The sequence below is a fragment of the Trachurus japonicus genome, chromosome 2 (genome assembly GCF_045865225.1).
Source record: "Trachurus japonicus isolate A0001 chromosome 2, Traja_1.0".
NCBI lineage: Eukaryota > Metazoa > Chordata > Actinopteri > Carangiformes > Carangidae > Trachurus > Trachurus japonicus.
This window is the reverse complement of record NC_140908.1, coordinates 10163217-10183744: the sequence shown is the minus strand read 5'-3', so window position 1 is coordinate 10183744 and position 20528 is coordinate 10163217. Positions and strand designations below refer to the sequence as shown.

At 45.4% G+C, this 20528-nt stretch overlaps 1 protein-coding gene across 5 annotated transcripts in view; it reads left to right on the top strand.

Moving 5' to 3' along the window:
* Positions 1-20528, top strand: part of LOC146990836 (receptor tyrosine-protein kinase erbB-4-like) — a 215932-nt gene that overhangs the window by 164082 nt on the left and 31322 nt on the right. For 3 of the 5 annotated variants that reach the window (XR_015037761.1, XM_085800082.1, XM_085800065.1), the window contains exons 15-20: positions 253-407; positions 3759-3803; positions 5933-6065; positions 12020-12142; positions 13408-13506; positions 17048-17233. Coding sequence is in view for 4 of the 5 variants with exons in the window: in XM_085800082.1 (XP_085656208.1) it covers positions 253-407; positions 3759-3803; positions 5933-6065; positions 12020-12142; positions 13408-13506; positions 17048-17233 (741 nt within the window). In the remaining variant the exon portion in view is untranslated. The remainder of the gene's footprint in view (positions 1-252; positions 408-3758; positions 3804-5932; positions 6066-12019; positions 12143-13407; positions 13507-17047; positions 17234-20528) is intronic. The other 2 variants (XM_085800090.1, XM_085800074.1) reach the window with 1 other exon arrangement.

The following is a 20528-nucleotide window of genomic DNA, read 5'->3' as shown; positions in this document are numbered from 1 at the left end:
ACCTCCATTTTCCCCCTCTCTCTCTTTATCCTTCTCCATTTTCCATAACTTTATTTTTTCCTGCTGGGTTCCCTCTCCTCCTCACCCATCCCTCTGCTCTGCATTTCTTTCTCCCTGTCCATCCGCCCCTCTCCCTCTCACTAATCCTTTTACTATACCCTCCTCCTCCTCCTTCCTTCTTTATTCTCCCCTTGTCCACCACCTCCCTCCTCCCCTCCTCTCCTCTCCTCCTCTCCTCTCCTCTCCTCTCAGGGCCCAGACCAGTGTGTAAAATGTCTCCACTTCAAAGATGGACCCAACTGCGTGGAGAAGTGCCCCGACGGGCTGCAGGGAGCCAACAGTTTCATCTTCAAATATGCCAAGGCCAACAACGAGTGTCATCCCTGCCACGCCAACTGCACCCAGGGGTAAGAGCAGAGTGCTATAGATGTGTCTGTACAAAAAATTCACAAATTTTCTTTTAAGTGTTTGCCGGCCTTCGTACCCTCTGGTTTAGGTGCTTTTATGCTGTTAAAAGCATCATGGAGAGATGCTTGCATTACAGCAGGTGGCCTTACAGACATGCAGCACCTCCCTCCAAAGGAGTGAGCGCAGGAAAAAAAAAGAGGGAGGGCCGATGACTTAATCCTGCTGCTCCTAGATTCTCTGACCTGTAGCTGGCTCCTGGGGGGCCCCGGGTCAGGAGATTGCAGAATACATTGACCCTTAAGGCCATAGGCGGTACAGTGCAGATGAACTTGCAGCAGGGATGGATGCAGATTGACAGGAGGGGCTGTGCAGTGAGAAAATATTGGAAAGACGGAGTGAAAAATGTATAAATGAGGAGGTGGAAGATTTACCTGAGAGCAGAAGCTACATTAAGTCATGCTTCTGTTTGAAAATACATGTTATATCGACTGGAACAAAGTGCATACAAATCATCTGTGATCACAGTGAGTCACAAATCAAAACTGGTGCAAAAGGTCATCCGAAGAGCTCCAAATGAGCATAAAATTATCATAATAGAGTCCTCAAGTCTGCAGCATAAGGCTGTACATGTGCCAAATCTATCTCATTATAGAGTTACTGTAGCCACAGGACAGAGTTCTCTCTGTGTGACATTGATAATAAAAAAAAATAAAGAGATGGAGTTTTTCTGCTTACACCAGAACTATAAAGAGGACACCCACTGTCAAAAAGCAATGAGGTTTTTCCCTGTTTGGAACTGTACACAACAAGAAGCTGTTGTCGGCTACGATGGGACTGGAAACTATTACACAACTAATCAGTAGAAACTTAATCTGCAACAATGCCGATGAGTGATTAATCTGTTAGTTGCACTCCTTAGTTCCAGTTTGTCGGATGTGAGGATTTATTGCTTTTATTCTGCTTCACTGTGAATTTTAGGATGATTTGGTTTTCAGCCGTGATCTGACAAAACAAGTCATTAGAGGACACAGTTTTGGGCTCGGGGAACTTATTAGGGTTTTTTAGTTTTTTTTTCCCCATTTATAATTTCTGACGTTTTTAAAGGAAAGATTAAACTCATTTTCTTAATCATCGAGAGATTAATTAATAATCTGTTGTTTACTGATCTAACTTGTTTTGTTTTGGGGCTAAGTAGATCATGGAATATATAATTTGGGGCTTAAAGCAATTGTTAACTGTCATGGGAAATACTCTCACATGCCTTCATGTCGAAGGCTGATGCAGATGAATTTTTCATTTACCTTGCGCTGTATATGTGCTATTCATATTTAACAGCTACCGTACATGCAAGTGATCAATCTTCTCATCGAGCTCTTGGCAACAAAGTCCTACTTGCCAACCTTTTATAATTTAAAGATCCCATATAATGTAAAGGTATATATACAGTATATATATATATATATATATATATATATATATATATATAAAGCAGGTACAGGTTTTGTAGGATTTGGTTTCTCAGAGTGTTTTACCTGAAATCTGATCACGCAGGAAACAGTCAGCCAATCAGAGGAGAGGCTCAGTTTCTGTTACTAGAGCTGCAGAGAGAAGCCACGAAACCACAAACATATCTTTTTAAATAATTTATCAAAACTCAAGTGCACAATATGAGACCTTTAAAGGGCGATACAACTGACAGACTTATATATAAAGTTACTTACTCTGACCACTAGATATCCGAGTGCTACATGTCAAAACGCACGGCCAGAGAGCGAGCAGAAAGAAACCTGTAAATAAAGTCACAATTAGCCAGCACCCAGCCGTCTAATGCACCGACCAGAGCAGCACTAGTCTTCAAAAGCATCGAGTCGATGGCTACAAAAGAAACGGTGCCGTCTTAACAAGCCAACGCGCTGGGTTTGCATCTTCACCCTCTCATCCTGGCTTATCTTTTGAAGTTGACTTTGAACTTGAGACCTTGGCCTTTTTACCTCCTCACTGAAACCGGGAGCGCGAGTGAACCAGGAGGGAGGCAGCTGCAGAGACCGGTCAGAGAACAAAGAGGAGCTGGCGGAGCGAGGGGCCGAGGCGGTCGCAGCAAAAAATAAAAGTTAGGATGCTGAAACCTAGCAACAGAGAGACGGCTGGAGGGATGGAGGGATGATGTGAGGCGGAGGGGACTCTCTCACATAACAGGAGGTCGTTTTGTTTTCCCATCGATGATGTCGGAGCGGTGTAAAGAGGCAGAGGGACAGAGTGTTTACAGAGTAACACAGGGAAATTGGGGTAAAGTGGAAAAAAGTGAAGGTTGGAGGCAGAGAGGAGGTTAAGTGTGAGGTTACAGTTCTTTCACATGACAGCTGTCATTCGCGCAGATACACACGCGCCCACGCATCCCCGACACTGTGAAGAGGAATCTGTCGTTGGCATGACAACCCCCTCATCATAACCCCATCATTCTGTCCTGCCCTCCAGCTGCAGGGTGCTCTGGATTAACATCAAGATAAAAAAGCCAAAGCCGGGGATTTGAGGGGTCTGAGCCAAAGTGAGACATTTCAGAGGTCAGAGGTCAGACGACGAGAGGTGGAGGTGCCGCTCGTCGACGCTCCGCTCCTCTCCTCTGTTCCCTCATCGGCTCAGTCAAACGCACATCCACACACAAACACACAACGCTGGATACAGACGTTGATTGCCTGCTAATTAGCGATTTGGTGCACCATTTAATTGACAACAAAGCGACTTTGGAGGAGCCACAGTTGTCACCGATTTAATTCCAAAGTTAGCCTGCTCTCCTAATTTGCTATATAATTTGTTGTGGCTTGTGTGCCCATGCAGCTTGCAGGCACACACACACACATACACACACACACACACAGGGAGAAGCATTCAGAAACTGTTCTCCTGTGTCTATCCTGCTGTTCAAAGTCCTCCACTCAAGGAGGGAGAATTAATGAGCAGCCAAGAGTCTGCTCTAATCACTTCCTGCTTACCTAATGTTAAAAACTCCTCTTCTCCGTGATCAGAGCGGTAACAGTACAGTAGTGTTCTAGTGGCTTTGATTGTTGAGATAGCGAGGGGGGAAAGATGGAGCACATTTGATTGTGTTTGAGATGCTGAGTCACAGAGAGAATTAAAAAAAAAAAGCCATAAAACAAAGAAGAACAGTTTTCTCTCAGCGCTATGCTCCTCTGTCATATTGACGAGCGGTCAGCCAGGTTTGGGTTTCAATTTCCAGCCGGTCGCTGCCCACTGACAGCTGACTGACACGGGGGGGAAAGACAACATGAGGTTTACTCATAACCTGTCCCTGATTTATTGGATGATCTCTCTGGTGTCCTCTGTCCCTGCAGGTGCGTGGGGCCGAGACTACAGGACTGTGTGGGGATGATGGACAGGTAAGAGACCCCAGGTTACATTCATAATCTGAGAGTGGGTGACAACCTACCACTGCTCTGTAAAGCATCCGGTCATACTCATTAACAAGTCATATAGTAGAGTGCTGTGGCTTTGTCACTCGTGTTTATCCATTTGACAGATAACGGTTATTTGTTTGTCTTCCTCTGGTCTAATATGTGTCAAATTGTTTGATGCACATGTAGCTGTATTGTTATTAAAGCCCCAGGCAGCTTCTTGATGCAGCTATGAAAAGAAAAGGACCTGAGAGATTTTAAAACAACTCTATCTGTACCTCTACTGATTCCAATAATTTATCAACAATGATACCAGCCGGAGGAGGGTAAATTGCTCGAAGACACCACAAAAACAAGCGCTCTTTTCAATTAGAGCTGATTCAAAAGAATGACAAACTCATTAAAGTCAAACCAAAGCAGCAAAGCCATAAAAAGAGGGTCCTGAGCTCCCTTTAAACAGAGGAAACACAAACCAGACCTTTTTATTTTCCTCTGGGAGGCTTCAGCTGAGTCCCTGGTCCTGGAGTTGTTCTTCTGCTCTTACACCGGCATTATTCCCCCGTCTCATCTGATGACCCCGTGTGGCCTGCTCTGCTGTAAACCCTCTCCTCCTAATTAGAGGAGTCCTTTCCCTTGTCTCTCACCTTGGGGCTTTCTCACTGTCTGCTATTTGTCTCGCCACCACTTTCTCACCTCGTTCTTTGTTTTCTCTCACCTCTCTCCGTCTTTTCATCTCCCACGCAGTATGGAAATGTCTCTTTCTTCCCTTTTCAGGTGTTTTTCTTTAGTTTTCTTCTTTGCTTTTCCTCTTTTCTCTGCTCTATGTCTCTTTATCTTTAGTCCCCACAACCTTCTTTCCACTGCTGTCGTCTCCCCTTGTCTCCCTACCCACCCTCCGACCTAATCATTCCAAACTGCTGCATTACTATTCACCACATGGCTGTATATCTGATTATGTCGAGCCCGCAGCCGCTTTGTAAATTTCAAGATCCCCTTTCTTTAAGTCCGTCACAATCAATACAGCAAATGCTGCAGCACCTTGCTCTGCCATATCTCCATGGTACATGAGTCTTCCATTAGCTCCGGGCCTCGGCCTTCACAGCAAAACTTAAAGTATCAGATACAAGTGGCTGGTGTTCTATACGGGAAAAAAAAGAGGACACTGGTGAGTTGAATACAGATGGATAAGAAAGAGGTGAAGAATAAAGACGGAAAGACTCAAGTGGTAGCATAATAGTAGATACAAGTGTAAGAGGTATGTAAATGGCAGATGCATTAGTGCCATCATAAGGGAAGAGAGAGCTTTTAACTTGTGACCTTTAGGCTTTATGGAGCAGAGTTTTTCCCTCACAGGCAATTCAAGATGGTTGGCACATTTATTTATTAGAGTTTTGAGTTATTACCTCCATGGTATAGACAAATTGCTGAAATATAAGGAAATGCAGCCCATTGTGGTGCAAGCTGCAGCTACTCCACCATCTCAAGTACAGTAATAGGAGCACACACACGCCATCAAAGGCTTTTTCCTCTGACCCGTGAAAATGGAAGCAACAGGCACTTTGAAACACCCGTGTGCTGGCGGTGTCGGCCTGTTTCAAAAACACGGCAGCAGAAATGGAACCATGTTTTTTTCCCAAAAGCCGGCGTGTGCCCGTGGGTCTGGTTTTTGATCGGAAAGTGAAGCCACAAAATGAGAGGAGAGAGGCGGGAGGTAAGGAGGTGGAAGAAGATAGAAGCTGTACCAACATGAAGGCATCGCGGGGGCTGAGAGTAGAGAAGCTTTTAAAGCATCAAACACTGAGCACATTTGACTGAAATCAAGCCCCTTGTTTGTTTTTCCATTGGTCCCATTGGCATCAAAGGGATCAATAGGAATGTTCCAATTGATTAGAGCTTTGTGGTCCAGTATCGCCTTTCTTAGCTGCAGCCAATCAAGCCGACGACTCCACCGCAGGTTCAATCTGAGGTGGTGAGACGGTTTTAAAGTGTAACAGCGGGTCGGAGAGTTTATCAGCAGTGGCTGAGGTTTGCACTTTTGCTTCAAAGTGCCCCAGCGCTTAGTTTCTTAATGTTTCAGCAACACTAATGTCTCTTCTCTTCCGCCGCCTCGACAGGACCCCCCTTATAGCAGCTGGCATCATCGGAGGCCTATTCATCATCGTCATCCTGGCGCTCAGCGTGGCCGTGTACGTTCGCCGCAAAAGCATCAAGAAGAAGAGGGCCTTGAGGCGATTCCTGGAGACAGAGGTGAGAGGATAGAGGTCACATGTTTTCCTTTCACTGTTAACTAAAGCTAATTTCTCTCTCAAGATACAGAATTGAAGAATTATTTTCTGCATTTGCAACAACAGAATAAATTAGACATAGATTTGTCCAGTGTTATCATCAAGAAATTACCGCTGTGTAATGAATTGTATTGATGCCATGGAGGAAATTGGAAAAAGCTTCCTCAAAGATGTCCGCCTTATTATTAATGTGAGAAAAACACAACTTTTAATTTGGAGTTTTCTTAATTAAACAAGACAAACAGGCTCAACTCCGCATTCCTGTGGTTTTCAAACTCTATTTTCTTTTTTTAGTTTTAGTTGCTGGGCTCCCACTTTCTTTGAGTTTGATCCTTTTTCTTCAGAGTTGCATTGCAGTTTTGCAGATGGATGCCAACCCAACTAGACTCATAAGGAAAACCTTGAAATATTAAACCTTGGCTATGGTGCTTAGCCAAACCACGCAGTGCGCAGAAGGTTTTAAAATTATGCATGACTGCCATTGCCCATCGATCTGGCCTTGAGAAGGGTTCATTTCTGGGAAGCATTAGACACTGGAGCAGACTTTATATTCCAAGGAGGAAGTCGGAGACGGAGGTGTACGTGAGTCCGGGGGCTGATGTGCACATGTGTGTGTCCGTGCTCCGGCTGATCACCTTTGTACCGTGACAAGACACTCTTCCCCTTTGTTTCCTGTGCGGCCCAGTGGTTATGTCATCACTGCAGGTCCGCTGAGTGGCCTTGCCTATAGGAGCGGGGCAGGCTGCCTGTCAGTCCGCATTAGTATAATTTACAGGTAGAGGCAGCAGTGTTATAGACAGCTGTCAGGCCAGAGATGGGAATTGGAGGAGGGCGGCCATGGGCAGTTTCTGCCTCATCTCGGCCGCGCACATCCATCTTAATCAACCCAGCCCTGTTCCGACAGCCTCTTGACCGGGAGGAAAGGCTTCAGTCCAAGCAGATTCGCTAATGTACTGTCACGGAGGAGGAGGCGCTGCAGAGGATCTGACCGGAGGGGGATCCTCTTTGCCCCTTTTCTCTCTCCTTTTTATAAAGTTGTCCTGAGACTGATTTTTGCTCCTGCAAAGCTTGGCTCAATATCCACTGGGATGACGTGAAATATGGCCGGCTGAGTCAATTTTTTCCATCCTCCACAGACACTTAATTGGGTCTAAAAGTAATTAGACATAATAAAATCTTTATCGCCTCTGGCAGGTTGGCCTATAGGTTAGATAGACCACTCAATAATTGTAGGTCAGAGGTTCAGTCCCCACAACGGCCCATATGCATGCACATCAGCTGCCTCGGTGCAAAGGTCCTAACCATGACACTGAACCTGCTCGGCCTTCGTAGGCCGTAGTGTGTTAGAGCATTAACTGGATGTGATGGAGAAGAAAAGAAGCGGTGGCTCAATGATTTAAAATAATGACCTGACAGTTATGATGTAGCCTGCAGGGAAAGGAGTGTGTAATCTGCAGCCATCATCTAACGCCTTTTAATCTACAATATAGCGTATATTTCCATTTAGTGAAGATTCAGATGTGGCTGAACTCTAATACAAAGTATAATGTGCTGGATTTTTGTTGCCAGCGCTCATTTCGTCAGTTTCTTCACTTCACTTGAATTCCAATCCCTCCCTTGAATATATCCTGTGTGCATATGTGCAGATACTCCTCTTCCCCCTGTTCCCCTTCCCTGTGAATGCCGTTCCCCCCTCTCACCCACCCAGCACGCTAAGAAAAAAGAAACAACCTGCACTCCTTGCAGTCTGTATCACACCTTCCAGAGGCTCTTTCTTGGCTGATGAAACCGTGCGATAGGCTTAGCGCGGCTGGCGAATGTGGATTCTCTATTCAAACGCATAACAGAGCCGAGTCTGTGTCTGTGAATGGAGATCAAGCTTGTCTGGGTGAGGGATTTGGGGACAGCAAAGGCTCAGGGACTCCCCCACTCCTCTCTCTCTCTTTCACTCTCCCTCTCTCTGCCTTAGCTTTTTAAACACAGAGCTCACCTCTTGTATCAGACAGGAAAAAGATGCCTCCAGTCTGCGCTGTCAAAACGTGATCTGAGCACCCAGCTGGCATTTCCATATCACTGTTGTACACACCGCCGTTTCATTTCTTTATTGTTTTCTTTGTTTTACTATTCTGTCTTTGTCTTTTCTCGCATCTTCACCTCCTTTTCCTCTTTCTGTTCTCCATTTTCATGTCCGTATCTCCATTTATCTGTCTCCCTTGCGAGCAAACACTTTATTCTTCTATCGCTTCCACTCTCCCTCTCTCTCTGTTTTTGTTTTTTTTCCCACTCTCTCTTTCTCTCTCACCTTGAGAGAAATATAGAGGCTAATATAAAAAAAGCCAGTCTCACACTGTGGTGCCTTTTGAAGAAGCCCCTGAAAACAAATTGCTTTTCGCAGGGAGAGACAGCACAAACAGCAGAGTCCCCTCACTGTTGCCGCACGACCTCGGGCCTTGAACTCTGACCCCCGCCCAATGAAGCAGGACTAATGCGCTTGGAATCGCCCTCTGTTCCTCCCCCTGCCCCCAAGGTCCTCTTCAAGCTGCTTTGTACAGACATGCGCCGTGTGAGCGTTTCAGCACCACAGGCCGTGGACAGCTCCCTCACTGCTTTCATTCTGTCCTCTGCTCTCTGATGAGGATTTCAGCGCTGGGAGGAGCTGGACAGCTCCCACTGTTTACCCCAGGCCAAGCTGGCTGAACAGTGGCACGAGACTTCATTACAAATGAATGCAGCGCGGCCAGGCATTGTTGAAACAAACTCAACCTTCTGTTATATTCAAGTTGAGATCCCAGCGATTCCAAAGACACCCAGCGTGCTGTCTTGAATATCAAGAGGATGCAAAAAGTATAAGTTATCTGGTTGATGCACAGATTTCCAAAATCCAAAATATGTGCAGTCATCATGAAACTTCATTTCCTTCAGATTTATACAGTTAAATAACTGTCAGTTGGTTTAATCTTTATTTTATCTCAGGTCTGCTTCGGTTTTAATATATCCAAATACATCAGGACTGATGTTTGAGCATTTTTGATTTATTCGATCTGCAACCGTGCCAAAAAGTCAGGTATAATAGTCTGTTTCTTTTCCTTTATTTATTATTCAATAGATCATTTGGCAGTAGCTTTCTGAAACAGTGATACCCAGTCATGGCCCAGCATTGTGTAGTTTGCATCTTTTCCTGCTCTTAATCGAGAGCTAATCAGCTGTTGGTGGAGTGGAAAGTGGAGCACGTTGAAGACCCCAGCACCGGTTCTCCTCACTGTGCTCGCTGTTAGTCGCTGAAGTCTTGTTCCACCTGATTTCAATTACACAGCACAACAAATGCAGCGTTTTATACGGGTAATGTGAACATTAAAGCAAATACCCGAGGGTTCGCAGAACAAGTTTATGTTGGAGGACACTGTTTACTTATTCAATACACAATAATTCCGTGAATGTATTCTAGCCCAAGGCTTGAACATACTGCTTATTTGTCCAATGAAGCATCCGAATCCTCTCCAGCGCGCCACCAGTGAAGCTCATTTGGCGAAGGCACGGTGCATTATTAGCTGGTAAATAAAGTGTGGTGGAGAGTCCGAACCCGCACAAGAGAAATTTGTAGGCCATGGGTCTGCATCTCATTTAATAGACCTCTCCTTTTCTCTCCTCCTCTCTCCCCTCTTCTCTTCCCCTCATCAGTCCAGTCCAGCTCTGTCCTAATGAAACAATAACAACTACAGCCTGTTACCATCTGCTCTTATTACGACTCTGTCACCACCTCCCTGCACCTTGTCTCTGCTCTCTTTCCGAATCACTCCCTTTCTCTCATGCAGTATGTGCACAAAGCACACAGATGCAAATCATGCTCTTTGCTGAAATACCAGGCATTACGTGCCAGCTCCCAAAAATACAGAGTTGTAGCGCCATAAATCAGACATAAAGCAAAACAAAAGCACACCTAAAGAAGAAGATAAGAAACTAGAATAATGAAAATATACAAACAAATCATAAATAACTCAATTCCTGATGTCAAACTGAGCTGAAACACTGTGCTACAACAAGTACAGGAGAGTCAACAGTGCCTCAGTGTAACGTATCAATGATGATAATAATAGTAACAATAAATTGTGTATTTTTTGTTATCTATATTCAAATGAGACACAAGTGAACTGAATAAATACGCACGGCAGCTAATGGCTTAATATTACTGCACTAATCCTCTATTAAATAGCCATTAATGATAGCAGGAGTTTGTTATAATGAATCCAATGCTTTTTTGCTTTTTTTTGGTTTAAGAAAATGATACAGACAGAATCCTTGTTATTTTTGGCACAACCAGACGTCTTGGATGTTTGCGGCCAGTGCTGCTGTCCTCCCATGTGAAACCTGCCAGATGGTTTAAGTTTTCTGAAGCCCATAAATGATGAAGAGAAATAAAAGAGTTTAATATTCTGCCTTTATGATTAGTTTTTCTAAATGCACCAGAGACACTGTGACTAATCTTCACCTCCTCACACCGCGTTATCTCCAAAAGTTTGCATTCATATTGCTCTGTGTTGCAGTTTCGAGAACAAGATCTCATGAAACGAGGGAAAGATCTATGACACAGTCACTCGGCGCTGCTTCTGTCATCTTCCTCACCTCCCCTGGTCTCCATCCCTCTCCCTCCTTCCCCTTCCTCCGTCTGCTAACTCACTTCCTGCAGTGATGTCTCAGCAGGCTCACACCGCGCCCTGCGGCCCCCAGCCATAACAATAGCCATTAAACGACATGTCATTGCCATGCTGCGGGCAATGTCATCCATTCTGCCGACCGGCCCGGCGGCGCGATCGCCGGCCCTATTGTGCTGATGGTTTTATATCACATTGAGTAAGTGCTCCTATGGCTGACCGACTGATATATGGTCTCATTATATTGTTTGATGGCCATGGTTGAGCTGGGTGATTATGCTGCTGATAAACCACGGCGAATGAGGGACCCGATAGGCTGATAGGCTCATTAAGACGTGTATTGATCGAAGGCATTGACTTCTTGTGTGTGTGTGTGGGCGTGTGTTATGTGGTCTGATATGTGCTACGTGTGTGTGGGTGTGTGCATTTTTCATCCATGCATATTTGATGATGTTATGAGGATGGATGTGTATATGCATGTGCTATTCTGTGGGATGTGCACTATAAGCTGTCTGGCTGCATTTAGGCACTATATATGAATATATGAGTGCATGCGCGTGTTGTGGCGCCCCCCTCCCTCTGGCTCAGATCTCCTCACAGCTCGGTTACAGGTGCCAGCCACTGCTCTTTATAATCAGGAGCGGAGGCTTTGTGGCGCGGCTAGCGGTGAAGGCGGGTGGCCGGCCAGCTGCTGGGACGCTGCTCGGTGTCAGCTGTTCCTGGCAGCCAGGCGGCGTGGAGGAGGCTCGTCATAACCTTGGACTGGGATTGTTTTGTATGTGCACAGCTGGTGAGCTGCTAGTCTTTGTCGGCTGTGATAGCAGCTGACACCAGAGTGTGATTTGTTTAGTGGTGGACACGCTGCGAACTCCTCGTTCACACCCCTGAATTATCTGCCCGTCATGAATGTGTGTGTATTGCAAAATCATATCTGTGTTTGGCTGCTTATTCTTTCCCCCACAAAAAACAAAAAACCCCGAGCAACCTCTTTCCAAGACTATTATTTTTACTTATTATTTCAAACAGAGTGGCCTCACCCTGCTGCACGCTCCCAACAGCTTTTGAGTGTTTTTACCACGCAGGAAGCCAAGAGCAAGAGGTTGAAAATATTTAGACTTGGAGGAAAAGAAAGGGAAGCTTCAGGCTTTAAGTAGTTTCACAATAAAAGCATTTGCTAAGAGGAATGCTTCTCATATTTTTGGCGCTACAAGCTATAAAAAGGAAGTGAGAAAAAACTAAATCTATGTGTTTGTGTGTTTGTTGTCAGCTGGTGGAGCCGCTGACCCCCAGTGGAACGGCCCCTAACCAGGCTCAGCTGCGGATCCTGAAAGAGACGGAGCTGAAGAGGGTCAAGATTCTGGGTTCAGGAGCTTTTGGAACCGTCTACAAGGTTGGTGCACGTGCGTGACTGCATATGCAAGAGCCTGCTTACATATGTGTGTGTGTGTGTGCATAATTCACAGGCAAGTCCACACTCAACCGTGCAGCTTCCAGATTATCAATCAAACATCAACGGAGGAGCTAAATGGCAGAGAAGTTACTGGTGCACAAAGTTTCTTTCAGCAGAAGCTGCCCTCCCACAGACAGAACAACCCTGCTTGACAACCTAAACAATAAGCATAAATATTTCCCTTTGTAGCAACGCTTCCTGACAGACATGGGCCTCGGGCGGCTCAAGGACCTGGAACTGAAACTGCTGTTTGTTTGCCAGATTCACTGCCCTTGGCAAAATTATTCATATCGCCACGAAATTCAGCAAACCCATTGAATAAATACTGCATCTCCTACCACCACTCCTCCCAACACCGCCACACACGGGCTTGCTTTTCATTTTATCGCTATGTTTTATTACAGTTAATCTGCATACATAGTCCACCATGAATTTACAGCCCTGTTATGATGCTTGCAGCAGGTGGTTGACTTTAGGCCTCATAAAGGGAATAAGACTTTAAAGGGATAGTTCATCATTTTGGAAAATTGGCCCATCTCCATAATCACTATAGTCATAGCAGTAGGTTCGATACCTTTAATTGTCGGTGCAAGCTATTTTTAGAACGGAGGAGCAGAGCCGCAAGCTGCTCAGAGCTACGCTACGGAGGCTAATGGGATTTCTTGGTTTCCCTCATCAAACTCATCAAATACACAATCCAACAACTCCAAAACGCTCTGGTGGACAAGTTGTGACCTGCACATTCACCACGCTATGAGATAATAACACAACGTTACCAGACAGAGTTGTTTTCGCGGCAAATGCAGAGACTGCTTACCGAAAAACTGCTCCAGGCTCGCGGCTCTGCTCCGCCGTTCTAAAAATAGCTTGCACCAACAATTAAAGGTAACAAACCTACTCCTAAGACAATAGAGAGATTATGGCAATGGGCCAATGTGCCAAAATGTTCAACTATGTCTTTAATATTTCCTCATTTTAATTGTTGTTACCTACATTTTTAGTGTAGGTGTCGGACTCACCTGAGAATAGGTTAGGCACAATGAGTAATTAATCATTTTTTTACAGTGAGAGATAGGATCTGTGCAGGTACAGAGGAAGGTTAGCGGGACAGCAGACGCCATTAAATACAGGCAGCGCCCATCAAAATCATTGTGTTTATTGAGACTTAGTGCAGTGCATTTATGGTGATTGCTTGTATATTTCAGGGCATCTGGGTCCCAGAAGGTGAGACGGTGAAGATCCCTGTGGCCATTAAAATCCTCAACGAGGCCACCGGCCCTAAAGCCAATGTGGAGTTCATGGACGTGAGTATTTATATGGCAACAATTTGTGTCTGTTTCGGTCTGCGTGTGTGTGTTCAGGTTTGTGTGTGGGAGCTGTAAAGCCTCAGCCTTGTCACAGAGATGGCCGAGTCTGTCACTTTGTGGGATTGTGCATTCGGTGGTAAACTCTTATGAGAGTACCACCTCAGTCAGAGCCTGTAATAAAGTGAACTGCACCCGGCTGTACAGGCAGGCATGTATTGAACGAGACTCTATTAAAAAGAACAGCACTTGTTTATGAGATATGGCTTTATTGGAATCCAGGAGTGATAGAAGGAAGAGGAGCAGGGGAGTTCCCACCTTATCTCTGTCACCTTCCTCCTTTCTCCTCTTCCACTCACTACTTTTCTGCACAGTAAGAGTTTCTCAACTGAGTACTTTGACTCACCTTTACCTGTTTAAACCTTCATCTTTTGTCCCTATAATGGAACATCAGCTCCTTCTCTTTGACTGCTTTAACAGTGTTAGTCGACAGTCTGGAAAAGAATCAACTGTAAAGCTAATGGAACATTTGTTTGGGTCACGTTTCAAGCAGCAATGCCCAGAATCCACTGCTTCCAGCTCCTCAGACGCCGATTATCTTGGGTTTAAGAATATTGCTTGGATGAAGAAGCAAACTGAGGCGCCATTGAGGCGTTTTTGATTTTGTATTTTTCATTATTCAACATTTTCTAGATGGATAAGCAGCTGAAAAAATGAATCATCACATTAATTAATAATAAAAATCACTGATAGTTGCAACCTTATATAATATATGGCAGAGATTGATTCACACTGTGAATCTCTTGACAAGCCTCTGACAAAACACTGTATCTAATCTAATTTACATTTACAGTACTTCTATTGAGTCATCTTAATGTTAAATAACATCCCTAGAGTTGCCAACTTCCTGTGGTCTCTCACGATAAAGCATATCATCATATTGCACATGGTTAATGTGTTAAACGTGCAGGAAGTGATGAGCTCTATACAAATGTGGTCTCTAGTGGCTAATGGTGGAACTGCAAGCTTAGACTCTCATGTGACGCATGTGAGCGTTTCCTTCCAATTATAAAACAAAAACCTGTCAAAGTGTGGACAAGACACCAGTTATTCCTCTGTGTCATGGATTTAATAATAATTTATGTTTAATAATAAGACAAGATTGTTGCAACTCTTGAACTCTTATTCCACCTCCTTTTTTTCCCTTTCTGCCCAATTTCTCCTGCGCCTGTGTCTTCACTCTGCCTTCCCCCATCTCCTCCCTCCTCCCTCCTCCCTCCTCCCTCCTCCCTCTCTTCCTCTCCCCCTGTTTCTCCCAGTGGGGGTCTCTGTCCATCCAGAGCCAATATGCTCTGTCTGCCGGCTTGTTAAACAGCAATCTAAAGGCAGGCTCACGCCTCACCACTGGGATACTAGCCACTAGAGTGCCAGCTCTAAACACACTCTGAAAATCCACACACACGCACACACATAACCAAACATAGCACACTTGACAACAAAAGGTTCCCAAGGTGGTAGTGGTGGTGGCGGCGCATGTGAGAGACACAGGCTGATTTGCTTGTGTTGGCAAATACGTGAGTGAGTGATATTCCAAATGCAAAGGGCTAATAATAGACTAATTTAACATGTTTGGATACACACACACTTTCCACTTGCACACAAACATGCAGAGACACGCAACAGTCCTGCCAGTCTATCACCCAGTCAGTGTGTGTGTGTGTGTGTGTGTACGCGTGTGTGTGTGAGGGGAAAGAGAGCAAGTGAGCTCGATGAGGAGGGAGGGTCAGCCGGCAGTAATGGAGGTCAGCGCACACAGGGAGATGAGAGAGAAACCAAAACACACACACGTTTGCGCGCGCGCATTCTGGCACACACACACACACACATACACACAAGTCCTTGTAACACTTGCCCCAGGAGCAGAAAGCAAGAGCAAGAATTTAGCCCGACATAGTTTACGACTCCCAGGTCTTCTGGGATCACAGAGTGAGAATGGAAGTGCCCCCCCTCCCCCCCACCTCCTTGCTCCCCTTTTTCTCCCTCTGTTGATCCCGAGGTGTGAGGTGAGCCTGCACGGAGCAGTCGGAGGGGGAAGCAGGTGGTTTTATGAAGTGGAGATGTAGTGGCACTACTTTGGGCCGGGAGGCTGTGTTTAAATCAGGGCCAAAAGCCCCTGCATGGCCTATGCCCCCCCACCCCCCTTTCTGTTTAGAATTAATCTGCTCACACACACCACCACCACCACTCTCCCTCTAAGCTCATTCTTTAGCATCTAAATTTAAAAAGGCACCTCACCTATCTATCAGCTGCCCCAGGGCCAAGCCGGGATATACACCTCCTCGACCGTCCGCTGTATGCCGAGCCAGCTAGGAGAGCGCGTGTGTGCGTGTCCTTGAGCGTGCAACCGTGAGTGGTTTTTGAGAACTGCCAAGAGAGTGTGTCCGCATGTGAGAGTGTGTAAATGAGAGAGAGAGAGAGAGGGAGGGAGGGGGGCCGTAGGAGATGAGGCGGACGACTGAAGTGAGTGTTTTTAAGCAATGACTCTGAGTGCAGCTTCTGCTCCGCCGTAATGCACGAGTATCAGCCCTCGCCATCATAACACTTCATCACCAGCACACATCCTCCTGCTTGCAGCTCCGCAATAACAATTACCCAACGTTGAGTCCCAACTGTTCCAACCTCTTCGTCCATCTGCTGCAGAGAGAGAGAGAGATGAGAGGGGGAGCCGGAGACGGCATCTACACACCGAATCAATCAGAACAGAAAGAAAAAAAAAGGAAAAGAAACAGAGCTCATGAAATAAGACGCAACTTTGTATTAGAAAACCGCAGGAATTTGTGAGCGTGAATGACTCACAGTGTTGATTGTGTTGGTGCAACATTTAAGAACCACTAAAATATAGATGAAAAAGGCTGCTTTGTGCGTCTTTGAAGAAGGTTTCTGCAGGATTTTCTCTTGCCGCGAGAATACTCGGCGGACAGATGCTGTGCATGCAGATATAGTCATCATCCCACAGGTCTTAATTTATGCATCGAACTCCACCTCCACTTGGAAGTCTTTGGAAAACAGTGCAGTATTATGCATGGATAATAGATGCATGGACAGACAGTGGATCACATTGTGAAAACAGAATCAAATATACCTCCATAGCAGTGGCCCCTAAACTTCCACTGTGATCCCTCAGAGCTCCTGAATCTCTATTGTTGCTGAGTCGCCATAACTCATGTCCACGCTGATGCGATGAGGGGGTCACAAGCAGGCAATGCTCTCATAGCAGCGTGACTGGGGATTCTTTACAGCCTTTAGTTTCGCTTTACCGCCCAAGCGCCAGCCTTGGGCAAAAGCTTTATCTGACCAGAGCCAAGTTGGAATGTGTAAGCGGGCGCCATCAGAGTGAGTAGGCTGTCAGTGGAGCAAACATGACCCCAAACATATGCGTCTTTAAGCATTAATGGCCCCTTCATTTGAATAATTTTCTACGGAACTTGTTGCAACAGTCTGCTTAGTCCATCTTTTGTCCGCTCTCCCCCCTCTCACTCAGGAGGCCCTGATCATGGCCAGCATGGAGCACCCCCACCTGGTGCGTCTGCTGGGCGTCTGCCTGAGCCCCACCATCCAGCTGGTCACGCAGCTCATGCCCCACGGCTGCCTCCTGGACTACGTGCACGAGCACAAGGACAACATCGGCTCGCAGCTGCTGCTCAACTGGTGTGTCCAAATCGCTAAGGTAAGAGAGGAGGTGGGGGGGGGGGGGGGGGGGGTGGGGGGGCGCGTTGACAGGTTTTTAACATGTTGTGTTCATGTTGCATCACTCTGCCTTCTTTTAAGCCGGCGTTTGATGCGTGGTGACACGTTTGAGGGGGTTGCCAAGTCTGGTGTCAGATTCCTGCAATAATCTCATCCTATAGCTTTTATTTAAACAGCGTTCAGGTCGGACCACACTGTTCAGGTTTGGTGGCAATTGAATCAAGACTGAAAATTATGCAAAACACGGAGCAGTCATCAAGAAGAGCAGCTGCATGTTTGAAAGCGTGTCATTTTAAGAACAAACACAGAGCTTTTGTGGCTGTTGGTGTTGACATCGGAGAATAAATAACTCCCAGTTTGCCCCCGTTGATCCTAATTATCCTCACTGCTTGACACACTGATCGTTTTCACGACCCTTCACAGTATCATGATAGGCCCGCTGACGTCGGGGAGCAGCGGCGCGCCTCCAAACTCTGTCGCCGAGGCACATCACTCTTTCAGGAAACGAGTGACGGCGCGAGAAATCAACAAATTAAAGACCGTTCTTCGCTACTCAAACAAAATCTGCGCCGCCGAAGCACTGGAACAGCAGCAAGGCTTGAAATATTATGTGTGCTTTTGCTTACCCAAAGAACATTTGCGTTTTGTTTGCAAATCAAAGCAGTGCAGCCAGACTGCTTGATAGTGTAACTGCCTGGTAAGATTTAATTTCTCTGAATTATCACTGCAGGGTGGCAGGAGGGTGCGACGCTGCCGTTACACGCTGTGCAGGCAGACATAGGCTATACAACACTGGGCTGATTTACTGCTGCTGTTGATCAGAGATGATTTTTGATGTTTGCTAATGTGTGTGCTTCCACTGAATAGAAGTCAAGCAAAGTGAGTTTTTCTGCATCTGTTTCACACAGAAACGCATGATTAACGTGGCAGTCACAGGTCAAGTGAACATTTCAGGGGATCTGCGTCGCCTTCCTGCTGAAAAACGTAGCACAAACCCAGAATGCAGGACTTCATTGAAATATTAACAGTTATCGCAAAGCTCCAGACGTATTTAACCAGTTCTGGCCACGGGCCAAGATGCAGCTTCACTTATATTCTGTTCACACTGAGCCATTTCATGCATCTTGAGCAAAGCCATTCAGCATCAGTTTAAATGCAACAAAGCCTCCGTCCCCTGTGAGGGACGGCAGTTGAAGTGAGAGCAAATGACACAATTACACACAGAATTACACAAAAATTAGCCACAGTTCTGCCTGTCACATACAAAGCAACTGTAGCAGTCACTTGATCCCCCATCATGGATGAGAGAGCAGTGATCTAATCAGTACGAGGTGAGGGAGTGGTGAGAAGAAGATGAGGGAGACTGTGCTTCAGTGTTGCAGCTGCATTTGTCCCGACTGCACTGCCGAGGTTCATCTGACACTATGATTGATACATGCTTTGCTATTTATGGCTAAGATGCACTACAGTATTTCTTGATGTGATAATTTGACATCAGAATCTTTAACTGCACTTGCATGACTCATTTTCTATAAGCTAAGTTTTTGACATACCTTTAGTTTCCACCAAGATTGTAAAGTCAAATAGAGGCCGAGTATTATAGCAGAGAGCAGGAGAACACGCTAATGTAGCATAAACCTCATCTTCACTCATTTCTGGGATTGATCTGCACTGCTTGTCCTTAAAGACGGTCTGAGTCAGCGATGACGTAAGCGTTTGGAGTGGGAGGGCTTAACCCTTTATCCCCCTCCCCAGGCCAACATGATGGATGATTCCCAGGAGCGTGAGGGGCAGGCAACTTGAGCCGGCACTTATTGCCGTAATTGGATTCGATTCCACCTGTAGCAACAGGAAGTGGAAGTGTTTCTCGGTCTGTTCTGTGAGGGAGGAGGAGCAGGAAGGATAATTCACCGCTGTCGTCACACCGGGCCATCACGTCACGACATAGATTGTGATTGATTGCAATATCTGCTGTTCGTTCCTGTGACTGATTGATCGGTTGATTGATAGATAGATCATTTGTTTTTATCGAGTGAATGACTCGGTGGAATCAATAGGCTTTCCTGTGTTCCTGTTAGCATCAGGAAGAACTGTCCTCTCCATTAAGGTTTCCATGTTGATAAGTAACAGCTATCTACATGCTGGTTAGACCCTCACCCCCTGGGGCCTAATGGTCCATCAAGGATGACACATCACTTAGGATTACACGTGTAATGTCAACAGCTCAGTCTGCTGGTTCACTGCTGTTTCATCATTATAACACATTGGTGAAAATGGAGTTTAATTTCAGTGATGAACAGACAAAGCTTTCGCTGCTTGTTTGCACCCATCACTGAATATTAACACGTTTGATTTAATCAGATTGTGTATGTGTGTTGTTGTGGCAGCATTAAAGCCAGGTACTGTAGCTTCTCCATGTTGTGTTACCATTTTGGATTGTCCTCCATCCAACAGCCATAAAAAAAGATGGACATATTCTAGATAGTGCATCGTAGAGCAATAATGCATTTTTGCTGCCTCCATTTTTTGCATTTTCTGTGCGTGTTTGTGCGAAGCGAACAAATAACACAGAGCCCTCCTCTCTGAGTGATCTCTCCGCTCTCAGCGTAATGAAGGGGAACCTTTTCTAGGTGGAAGACATACAATTTCTGAGAAAGGGGAGAATAATTTCCCCTCCATCTTCAGTTAGCTTTCAAAAGGGGGTGTTGTTACAGAAGAGGGCAGGAGGACGTAAGAGAGGGAATTAAGTTATACATAGAACTGAGAGAGGATGCCAGGTCCTTTGTGCTAAGCTAAGCTAAGCTAACAGGCTTTCACAGTGTAGACGTAGTAGATGTACAGAAAAGTAGCATCCACTATTTCACCCCAGAATCAGAATCAGGTTTATTTGATCACTTTCATATTATTATTTATTTATGTTTTTACTTTATTGTGAATACAAGACCAACAACACAGTGGACATACATCAATGTGTACGCAATGTGTGTAATTTAGGTATAATATATGGATGGTGGACCAGGATGTAGGTAATGATATAAAAAATGAAGAGCGCAGACTTAGATTAAGTATAAAAAAGTGGAGGTCTTTTATAACATCTGAATGAAAGTCAGGGGACATTTGCAGTGCTGTTGCATTTAAGTGCATCACCCTCAATCAGAAAAGTCAGACACTAAAAGTGCAGAATTTGCAGTAATACAATGGATTGTTGCTTTTGAATGATTTTAGTGCTAAAGTTATACTCAATAAGATGCAAATAAACTAGAATAGCAGCGAGG